This window comes from Mandrillus leucophaeus, unplaced genomic scaffold (assembly GCF_000951045.1).
Source record: "Mandrillus leucophaeus isolate KB7577 unplaced genomic scaffold, Mleu.le_1.0 Scaffold401, whole genome shotgun sequence".
Taxonomy (NCBI): Eukaryota; Metazoa; Chordata; class Mammalia; order Primates; family Cercopithecidae; genus Mandrillus; species Mandrillus leucophaeus.
In genome coordinates, this window is record NW_012104266.1 from 778094 (window position 1) to 790104 (window position 12011).

At 35.9% G+C, this 12011-nt stretch overlaps 1 protein-coding gene across 2 annotated transcripts in view; it reads right to left on the bottom strand.

The window, feature by feature from the left end:
* Positions 1 to 12011, bottom strand: part of TEX11 (testis expressed 11) — a 360505-nt gene that overhangs the window by 131122 nt on the left and 217372 nt on the right. For both annotated transcript variants that reach the window (XM_011992031.1, XM_011992030.1), the window contains 2 exons: positions 5354 to 5505; positions 3157 to 3242 (listed from right to left, as the gene is read on the bottom strand). In XM_011992031.1, the coding sequence (XP_011847421.1) occupies positions 3157 to 3242; positions 5354 to 5505 (238 nt within the window). The remainder of the gene's footprint in view (positions 1 to 3156; positions 3243 to 5353; positions 5506 to 12011) is intronic.

Sequence of the window (12011 nt, forward strand, 5' to 3'; positions counted from 1 at the left end):
CTTCCTTCCTTCCTTCTTTCCTTCACAGAGTCTCGCTCTGTTGCCCAGGCTGGAGTGCAGTGGTATAATCTTGGCTCATTGCAACATGGGCCTCCTGGGTTCAAGTGATTCTTCTGCCTCAGCCTCCTGAGTAGCTGGGACTATATGTGTGCACCACCACACCCAGCTAATTTTTGTATTTTTAGTAGAGACGGGGTTTTACCATGTTGGCCAGGCTGGTCTCGAACTCCCGACTTCAAGTGATCCACCCACCTTGGCCTCCCAAAGTGCTGGGATTATAGGTGTGAGCCACCGCGTCCAGCCCATTCTACTTTCTTTCTCCACAGATTTGAACTCTAGGTACCTCATGTAAGTGGAACCATACAGTATTGCTTTTTGTGACAGGCTTACGTCACTTAGCATAATGTCCTCAAGGCTCATCCATGTTATAGCATGTATCAGAAGTCCTTGCTTTTTAAGGCTAAGTAATATTCCATTGTTTGAGTATACCACATTTTATTTATTCACTTATTTGTTGATGGAACTTGGGTTGCTTCCACCCTTTGGCTGCTATAAACACGGGTGTGCAAATATCTTGCTTTTAATTCTTTTGGATATATAAGCAAAAGTGAAAATGCTGCATCATATGGTACTAACATTTTTAATTGTCTGAGGAGCTGCCATACTGTTTTCCATAGTGGCTACACTATTTCACATTTGTACCAACTACTTTCATTTTAAACAATATTTGTGCTGGATACAGAATTTTAGGCTGATAGGTTTTTATTTTCTTTCATTATTTTAAAGATGCTGCTCCACTGAGTTCTTGCTTGCATTGCTTCCGACAAGAAATCTGACGTTCTCTTTAATTTACTCCTCTGTATATAGGGTGCCATTTTTATCTGGCTGCTTTTAGGACATTCTCTTTATCATTGGTTTTGAGCATTTTGATTATGTGCGTTGGTGTCGTTTTGTATTTCTTGTGTTTGGGGTTTGTTAATACTTTTCTATCTGTGCATTTAGAGTTTTCATTAAGTTTTGAAAGTTTTATTTCTTCAAATATTTATTATCTCCATCCTCATTTGGGAATCCCAGTTACCCGTATATTAAGCTACCTAAAATTGTCCCTCGCCTCACTGAACTCTTTTAATTTTTTTAAGGTTTGTTTTCCCTGTGTATTTCATTTTCAATAGCTTCTTTGCTATAACTTCAAGTTCATCAGTCTTTTCTTCTACAATGTCTAATATGATGTTAATACTATCCAATGTACTTTTCATCCTAAACATAGTTTTCATCTTTAGAAGTTTGATTTGGGTCTTTATATATCTTCCATGCCTCTACTTAACTTTGAATGCATGAAATAGAATCATAAGAGATGTCCTCTGCTAATGCTAACTTCTACGTCAGTTCTGGGTCAGTATCAATTGATTGCTTATTCTCCTCATTATAGGTTGTGTTTTCATGCCTCTTCATATGCTCAGTAATGTTTTTGCTGGATGCCAGACATTGTAAACTTTATCCTGTTGGGTGCTGTACAGTTTTATATTCCTATAAATATTCTTGAACTCTGCTCTGGGAAGCAATTAAGTTCCTTGGGATCAATTTGATCTTTTCACACCATACTTTTATAGTTTTTAAGGTAGTTCTGGAGCAGGACTTAGTGTAGGACTAATTATTCCCCTCTTCTGAGACAAGACACTTCTGAGTTTTCTACCCAATGCCCCATGAATTAGAGGTTTTCCAGACTAGGTGATAAGAACAGGCCTTATTTGCAACCCCATGTGAGTGCTAGGCACTCTTCCCTCTAATATTTTTAGACGGTTATTCTCCTAGCTTCAGGTAATTTTGCTTCATGTATGTCCTGATCAGAACTGTGCTAAACATCAGAAGAGGACCCTCATCTCACTGAAGCTCTTTTAAGTCTTTTATTCAGTGTGTTTAATTTTGAATAGTTTCTTTGCTCTGACTTCAAGTTTATCAATCTTTTCTTCTACAATGCCTAATCTATGCTATGTGGTCCTCTTCAGTACTTTGTCTTATAAATTCCGGCTGCCTTAGTCTCCTCAGACTCAGCTGCATCTCAAATCAGGACGCTTGCCAGGCTCTGCTTCAGATCCCCTTCTTGTGCTATATCCTGGAAACTCAAAGCAGTAAGCTGCACAATTGTAATACTCTCTTTCTTTCTTTCTTCCTTCCTTCCTTTCTTTTTTTTTTAGATAGAGTCTTGCTCTGTCACCAGGCTGGAGTGCAGTGGCGCGATCTCAGCTCACTGCAACCTCTGCCTCCTGGGTTCAAGCGATTCCCCTGCCTCAACTTCCCGAGTAGCTGGGATTACAGGCGCCCGCCACCACGTCCGGCTAATTTTTTGTATTTTAGTAGAGACGGGGTTTCACCATGTTAGCCAGGATGTTCTCGATCTCCTGACTTTGTGATCTCCCCGCCTCAGCCTCCCAAACTGCTGGGATTACAGGCGTAAGCCACTGTGCCCCGCCAATGCTCGCTTTATTTCTTATCTCCCAGGGACCATTCTCCTTCATTACCTGTTGTTCATAAAAGTCATTGTTTTTTCTTTTCGTCTATTTTGTCTTGTCCTTTGTGGAGAGGGATTTATTGTTCAAGAAGGGACATAAAACAGTCCCTGTTACTACATATTAATTGCAAGTGGAAGCAAACACAACTTTTTTTTAATGGTAAGTCCCATTTGATTTATATACACAGGGACATAAATGTATAATACACAAAGATTAGAAGGAAATATACCAAAATTATAAATGATTGCTCTTTGCCTTAAAAAAATTATTTTTAAGTTTGCAGGAAACCTGAGTTGTCTTGTAAAGGCTTTTTTTTCCCATTTTATTATTACACCATAACTTTTTAAAGGGAATAAAACTCTTTCTCAGCCCTCATGTTTAAAAAATTACATTCCTATATGTTAATATCAGCAATGACATTTCCCTACACTGTAAGCCCTCAATGGAGAGGAATCATGTCTCATTATTTTTAATAAACTCTTGCACAATGCTCATTAACACTCTACATTGTGAATAATAAATATATGGTATCTAAACAGACAGATTATTAAAGTATTTGATGCTCTTTTATTTTTATAGTGAATGCACTATTTTTTGTTGCAATGGAGAAATAATATAAAGAATGAAAAGGAGATTATTCTCAAACCTCAAAACTACTGGTAGCTTTTCTCCACAGAATGTTGTGTAACCAGTTCATTAATTCTGCTGTCAGTTGTCTTCCTGTTTGGTGAGCTGAAAATAAAAAAGAAAGCTCTGAAAACAAGAATCTAGGTCTATTACATTAAGTAAAGAGTGCTAACTATACTCAGAACCTATAATCTTTAAGTAATGGCTACACACAAAAAAAATTCAGACAGGTTTTCACCATCAGTTTTAGGATTACTACCATAATTGATAATATAATGCAATCAGAGTTTGCTAGAATCACAGTCATTCTCCCATCAATCTGTGATAGTTTTCCAGCCTACTCTCTTTTTAACTTATTTTCCACATTCCAAATTAGATTATCATCTGGTGCCTTAATAAGGTTATTGTGAATGAGCAGACAGCAATGCCAGAAATCATTAATAAGAAGTGCTTATATTATTATGTACTAAATAGATCAGATCAAGTTCACAAGAAAGGCCAATTATGCCTTAAAGCCTTTGTAAAATACTTTAAGACCATGCTTACACATAAACTTTATTACTTTAAATCTTAACTTGCGTTGATTGTTTCTGGTCTAGACATTTACAGAGTTCAAATACATTAGCACATTAAGGTAAAGTCTAAACTATAATAGAATTCTGTACCTCCTCTTCTGCCCTTTGGCATAAACTATCAATTTCCACAAAAGTCTTGACCAGAACATTAAGAATCTCTGACCCTCTAGCCCAATCAGCAAATGTAGTTTGTTCCATGACTTACTTAAAAACACTCGCATGAGAGTAAACAGCTACTAAATGTGTCTACTTGAAATATTATAATACTTTGAGAGTGTAAGTGTAAATTAGATGTCACAATAAAATTTAGTCCAAGTGGAATTTTAGGAAAATGAGTTATTCTCTACAATCAAGTTTTCTGGTTAACTGGCAGTTTACTTTCTTTAAATAAAAATCACTTCTGAATTTAAAAAGTCTAAATATTTTCATGAAAGTTCTTAAATTTTCTAAAAAGTAAACAAACTTCCTAGTTTTCTTAAGCACAATTTAACTTTTTCTTGACCATTTGAGGTCAACATTAACAACTATTTTATTGTATTGTACTATTAATATATCACAGCGATGCCTTTGGGAGTTGTTATACAGTACAGATTGCTATATTAAAAAATTTGTATCTGTTTTATAAAATTGATAGAGTTTTTTCCTCCCTATGGTCAGGCTAGCTGTATACTTCCCTTTAAACCTTTTCTCTATTTGCAAAGTGCTACCATTAAAATGCTAAGAGTAGGAAAACTGGATAACCAAGTTTATCAAAACTGGGTCTAAAAATAATTGGTAAATGCCTGGAGGGAGGGTGTTATCAGTAAAATATGGTTCTTAGAGATCATCTAGTCAGATGACTTCCTTTGAAAAATTAATGACTTTGTTTTTATAGAAACATGATTCGTGCTTATAAAAATTCAAACAATATGGTAGAGTATTTAGAAGAAAGCAACACATCACCTAAAATGCCACCATTCAGAATAAACCCCAGAGTTAACATTTACTGACTATCAATCCAATTATCTCTCTACATGCACTTAGTTGGAAAGACAAGGTGGTGAAGATAATTTTCTAAGAAAGGGATCATACTATCTATGTTCTTCAGGGTACAGAAGTTCTGCAGGGAGGCAGAGGATTAGGGGAATGCTGAGCAGATTTGGCTCTACATCTCTGCTTTAACCAGAAAAACTCTAATCTATTCCATTCAGGGTGGGGTTCATACAAGACTGCATCACAAAAGGATGCTGCTGCTGAAAAGAAATTAGAAACCAGGAGTTTAGTTCACAATCATCATTTTATAGTTGAAAATAATCAAGGTCCAGAGAAATTGACTTGTTCAAAGGTACACAGCTAAATTGAGATCAAACTAGAGATATGAAATTAGGCTTGTAACATTACAATATTCCACCATATGTGAGCTTTAAGCTCAGAAGTTTGTTTGTTTTCAATGTTTTCTTATTTTTGCTTAGTTTCTCATTCCACTTGCCCAATTTGTGGGATGTGGGCAGGTGAGGTGTTACTGTTAAAAGACCATTAGGGAGGAAGGAAAAAAGAAAGTGGAAGAAATCCGTTGACTTGAGGATTTTGCTACTACTCTGACCTCTAAGAATTATACACAAATTAATACCTTTCTAAAACACTTGCGAAAATCCTACTGACCTAAAATGATTTCTTCAATCTTCTCCTTGGCAAGCAGTTCTTCCTTCCTTTGTAAAAGCATGTCAATATAGAGTAGCAGAACTTTTCCAGTATTTTCTGATGACTTAAAATGTTCATGAATAATCGTCAGGAAATGAAACCCAACAGATTCTCTGTACAAAGAGACACAATTTTAAGCAATGTGAACAGAAAAACTGGTTATTGATCAATGGGACTAAAATGTATTTCAGTGTGAACAAAATAAGCCAGATAAAAGCATATCTGAACTCAGGTAATGTTATTAAATGTCTAAATAAGCTTAATTTGTCAATATTACATGATTTAATTTAATTTCAGTTTATTAAGCCATAAACATTTTCTATTAACACCTATAGTCAGATAATCATTTCTCTCCTAATATCTAATTTATGTTTTTCCCAGAATTGATTGTAAGCTTTAAAAATTGGTTACTGAGATCCAGTGAAGTTATATGAAATGACATGAGAAATTTACTAGTTCCTCTGCCAAAACGTCTTTCTAAAAACTTGCTTGTGTTTGATTACACAAATAATACAAATATCTTCTATTTAAAAATGTAAACAGTTCATGGGTTGGGAGACTAAATATTGTTAACATGTTGATATTCCCAAAGTGATCTACAGATTTACAGATATTCATCCCTATTAAAATCCCAGGCCAAGTGTGGTGGCTCAGGCCTGTAATCCCAGCACTTTGGGAGGCTGAGGTGGGCAGATTGCTTGAGGCTACGAGTTTGAAACTAGCTTGGGCAAGATGGCAAATCCCTGTCTCTACAAAAAATTGGCAGCCGTGATGGCGCATGCTTGTAGTCTCAGCTACTAGCAAGGCTGAAGTGGGAGGATTGCCTGACCCTGGGAGGTCAAGGCTGCAGTGAGCTGTGATTAGGCTACTGCACTCCAGCCTGGGCAACAGACTGAGACCCTGTCTCAAAAAAACCCCAAAATTCCAATGATGTATTTTGCAGAAATGGAAAAAATCCATCCTAAAAGTAATATGGACTTTGCTCAAGGGACCCCAAAAGCCCTAAACAAACTTGAAGACAAAGAGCAAAATTAGAGGATTTGTATTTTCTGATTTCAAAACTTGAAGTCATAGTAATGAAAACATGTGGAACTGGCATAAAGATAGACATATAGACCAATTGAATGGAATAGACAACCCGGAAATAAATCTTGTCATATATCATCAAATTATTTGTGACAAAGGTGCCAGGACCATTTAATGGTGATATGACAGTCCTTTCAGCAAATGGTGCTAGGAAAACGGGATTTCCACATGCAAATGAATGAAATTGGATTCTTACCTTACATCATATACAAAAATTAATTCAAAATGGATCAAAGACCCAAAAGTAAGAGCTAAAAAACTGTTTCCATGGGACCAAGTGATCCTATATATAGAAGACTCTAAAGACTGCACCAAGAACTCTAAGAAATAACAAATTACTTCAGTAAAGTTGCAGGTTACAAAATCAACATACAAAAACCAGTAGCGTTTCTTTGTGCCAACAATATAATATCCAAAAAGGAAATTAAGAACACAATCCTATTTACAATAGCATCAAAAATACGTAAAATACCTGGGCACAGTGGCTCACGCCTGTAATTCAAGCACTTTGAGAGGCTGAAGAGGGTGGATCACTTGAGGTCAGGAGTTCGAGACCAGACTGGCCAACATGGTGAAACCCTGTCTCTACTAAAAATGCAAAAATTAGCTGGGCATGGTGGTGTGTGCCTGTAATCTCAGCTACTCAGGAGGCTGAGGCAGGAGAAACACTTGAACCCAGGAGGTAGAGGTTGCAGTGAGCTGAGATCTCCAGCCTGGGTGACAGGGTGAGTAAGACTCCATCTCAAATATATATATATATGAATAAAAGTAACCAAGTAGGTGAAACATCTGTACACTGAAAACTATAAAACATTGATGAATTGAAGAAAACAAAAATAAATGGAAAGATATCCTGTATTCATTGATTGAAAGAATTAGTATTATTAAAATATCCATGCTACTCAAAGTGATCTGCAAATGCAAGGAAATCCCTATCTTAAGTCCAATGGCATTTTTCACAGAAACAGAAAAACTAATATTAAAATTTGTAGGGAACCACGAAAGACACTGTGCCAAAGCAACCTTAAAAACAAAAACAAAATTGGAGGCATCACGCTTTCTGATTTCAAATTATACTACAAAGTTATAGTAATCAAAGCAGTATGGTACTGGCATAAAAACAGACATATAGACCAATGGAACAGAATCGAGAGCCCGGAAAAACAAAACAACAACAACAAAAAAACAAGTCTCTTTTGTGCTTGGGCTGGGCGCAGTGACTCACTCCTGTAATTCCAGCACTTCAGAAGGCCAAGGTTGGTGGATCACTTGAGGCCAGGACTTTGAGACTAGCCTGGCCAATGTGGCAAAACCCCATCTCTACTAAAAATACAAAAATTAGCTGGGTGTGCTGGCACATGCCTGTAATTCCAGCTATGTGGAGAGGGCTGAGGCACAAGAATCACTTGAACCCAGGAGGCACAGGTTGCAGTAAGCCAGGATCATGCCACAGAACTCTAGCTTGGGTAACGGAGTGAGACTCTGTCTCAAAAAAATAATGTGTTTGGACAACTGGACATCGACCTGCAAAAGAATAAATTGAACACATCCTACGGAACACACACAAATCAACAGAAAATGCATTAAAAACTTAAATGTAAGACTTGAAACTGTAGAACTCCTAGAAGAAAAAAACAGGGAAAGAAGCTCTTTGAAATTGGCCTTGGCAAGGATTTTTTGTATAGAACACCAAAAGCAAAGGCAAATTTTTTTTTAAAGCAAAAACAAACAAAGGGGACTGTCAAACTAAAAAGCTTCTGCACTGCAAAGAAAACTTCAATATAATGAAAAGTCAAACTAATTTACATTCAAACCAACAGTGAGAGTGTTCCTATTTCTCCATAGCCTCGCCAGCATCTGTTGTTTTTTGACTTTTTAATAATTGCCATTCTGACTGGTGTGAGATGGTATCTAATTGTGGTTTTGATTTGCATTTCTCTAACGATCAGTAATGTTGAGCTTTTTTCCATATGTTTGTTGGCCACATAAATGTCTTCTTTTGAGAAGTGTCTGCTCATATTCGTTGCCCACTTTTTGACGAGGTTGTTTGTTTTTGTCTTGTAAATTTGTTTAAGTTCTTAGTAAATTCTGGATATTAGACCTTTGTCAGACGGGTAGATTGCAAATTTTTTTTCCCATTCTGTAGGTTGCCTGCTCACTCTGATGATAGTTTCTTTTGCTGTGCAGAAGCTCTTTAGTTTAATCATATCACCATTTGTCAATTTTAGCTTTTGTTGAACCATTGTGGTAGACAGTGTGGCGATTCTTTAAGGATCTAAAATCAGAAATACCATTTGACCCAGCAATCCCATTACTGGGTATATGCCCAAAGGAATATAAATCATTCTATTATAAAGATATATGCACACATATGTGTATTGCAGCACTATTCACAATAGCAAAGACATGGAACCAACCCAAATGCCCATCAATGATAGACTGGATAAAGAAAATGTGGTACATATACATCATGGAATACTATGCAGCCATGAAAAGGAATGAGATCATGTCTTTCGCAGGGACATGGATGAAGCTGGAAGCCACCATCTCAGCAAACTAACACAGGAACAGAAAACCAAACACCACATGTTCTCACTCATAAGTGGGAGTAGAACAATGAGAATATACGGAGACAGGGGAAAAAACAACACACTCTGGAGCCTGTCAGGAGGTGGGGTGAGGGGAGGGAGAGCATCAGGACAAATAGCTAATGCATGTGGGGCTTAAAACCTAGGTGACGGGTGGATAAGTGCAGCAAACCACCATGGCACACATATACCTATGTAACAAACCTGCACGTTCTGCACATGTATCCAGAACTTCAAGTAAAAAAAAAAAAAAATACAGAATGCCCCAGTAAAATTAGAATTTCAGACAAACAAAAACTATTTTTTTTAGTATTAGTGTGTCAGCGCAATAGTTGGGATGTACTTATTCTAAAATACTAGACATTGTTTATCTGAAATTTCAAATTAACCATGTCTTGTATTTTATCTGGCAACTCTATTCATGAAACACCAGTTGCAAGAGTTCTCATCTTAATAAAAAGAGACCCATAGTTAAAAAAAAAAAAAAAAAAAAAAAAGAAGTACCTTATTTACACATAGGTAGACATCCATTTACAAGGGTTGTGATTAGATCGGTTTACTTTGAATCAGTAAGTATTTCCTTGGCTCTCTGCTACACAAGTTTCAAATATATACCAAAGTGTAGAAAATAATGTAATGAACCTACACATCATTATTATCAGGCTGTAACAACATCAAAGCCAATCTTATTTAATCCATCCTTCCACCTCATTCACACACACACACAGACACACACACACACACACACACTCATGCTTTTGAAGTAAATTCCAGACATCCTATTAATCCACTTCCAAGTATTTTAATTATCTATCTCTTAAAGATAGAAACTCTTTTTTTGTAAAAATCGTAAACATAATACTATCATTACAGTTTAAAACTTAACAAGATATCCTCAATATTCTTAAGTATTTAATTACTGTTCATATTTATGTAACTGTCTCATATATTATTGATTTTAAGCATTTGACTCAGGATCTGAATAAGATTCATACATTTCAATGATTAAAATAACTAAATCTCTTTAATCTAAAAAAAAAAAGCCAACAAATAACCTTGATTTTGGACTTCTGGCCTCCAGAATTGTGAGAGAATAAATTTCTGTTGTTTTAAGTCATCCCACTTGTGGTAATTTGTTAGAATACTCAGAAAACTAGTATATACAATGACCAAAATCTTAAAAACAGCTCAACAGATGAGCTTACACCAGAATGGAGAGGACAAAGGAAAGAATAAGTGAATTTGAAATAAAGTAGAGCTAGGTGCAGTGGTTGGTGCCTGTAATCCCAGCTACTTGGCAGGCTGAAGTGGGAGGGTTGCTTGAGTCCATGTGTTTGAGGCCGCAGTGAGCTATGATTATGCCACTGCACTCCAGTCTGGGCAACAGAGTGAGACCCTGTTTCAAAGAAAAGAAAGAAAGAAAGGAAGAAAAAGAAAGAAAAGGAAGGAAGGAAGGAAGGGAGGAAGGAAGGAAGGTCAGGAAAAATAAAAAAGTAGAAATTACCTAATCTGAACAACAGAGAGAAAACAGACTGAAAAGAAAAAGAAAAAAAAAAAACCCGTATGGAGCCTCAGCGACCTGTAGGACAACAAAAAATGTATATTATGTCATCAGAATCCTGGAAGAGGAGAAGAAAGGTGAGGCAGAACAAATAAATATTCAAATAAATAACGTCTCAAATATTTGGGAAAAAAACATAAACCTAGAGATTCAAAGAGTGGTGCAAACTCCAAACATGATAAATCCAAAGAAATTCCATCCTAAGACATATCATAGTCAAACTTTTGATAAACAAAGACAAAGAAAAAAATATTGAATACACAGAAAGAGAAATGATATCTTACCTACAGGAGCCATTTCACTGCTAGGAATTTACCCACTTGATTTGAAAACTTAGATCTACTCAAAAATCTTCATGTGAATGTTTACAGTAACTTTATTGATAATCACCAAACACGGGAAGCAACCAAGATGTCCTCCAATAGGTAAACAGATAAACAAAGAGATGAGCTATCAGTCACAGAAAAGACATAAAGGAACCTGCAATTCATATTGCTGAGTGGAAGAAGCCAATCTAAAAAGACTACATACTGAATGATTCCAGTTATGTGACATTGCACAAATGGCACAAAAGCAAAAAGAAGGGCAGTAAGAAAAATAGAGAGTGAAAAGATGTGTTTGCCAGCATATCAGGAAGATGAAGAGGCAAGGCACAGAGGATTTTTAGGGTGGTGAAAATACCATGTGTGATACTATAATAGCAGATACATGTCATTATGCATGTCAAAATCTACAGGACTTTACCACACAACAAGTCAATTTCAATGCATACAAATTATATATAACTTGATATTATATATAATAATATATAATTTGATATTATATGTAATTTGATATTATATATATGCATAATTTGGGAGATTGGGGGAATCCTCAGATATAATACAGACTATGACAAGAGACTCTAACAAATGTATGAAACAACTTCCCTAAAGGAAATGGGAGGACTAAATACTGACCTAAGTAACTCTGGAAATAAATAGAGTCTGTGAGAATAAAGGCAAAAGGAATTGCACATAAGCACTGTACTCTAGTTGACAAAGTTGTTTCCCATGGGGGTACAGATGAACAATTCTGATACTGCTATACATGCATACTAAAATTGAACAATTAAAAAATTAAGTAAATGAATGATGGATGGTAAGAGCCAGGTTTCCCACTGTTGGATTGGGAACAGATAATCAAGGGTAATTTGCAAGCAAGGCTAGAATGATCTAAGTGGTAATGAATTAGAATAGGAAACATCAGTAAGAACTTATGTTTAACTTAATATAGATACAGATGTTTACATACCAAAATATTTATATATGTCTATATACTCAGATTAGTATACACACATATATTTTCTTTGCTCTGTCAACTAATAAGGCCTAGAAGAAATGAC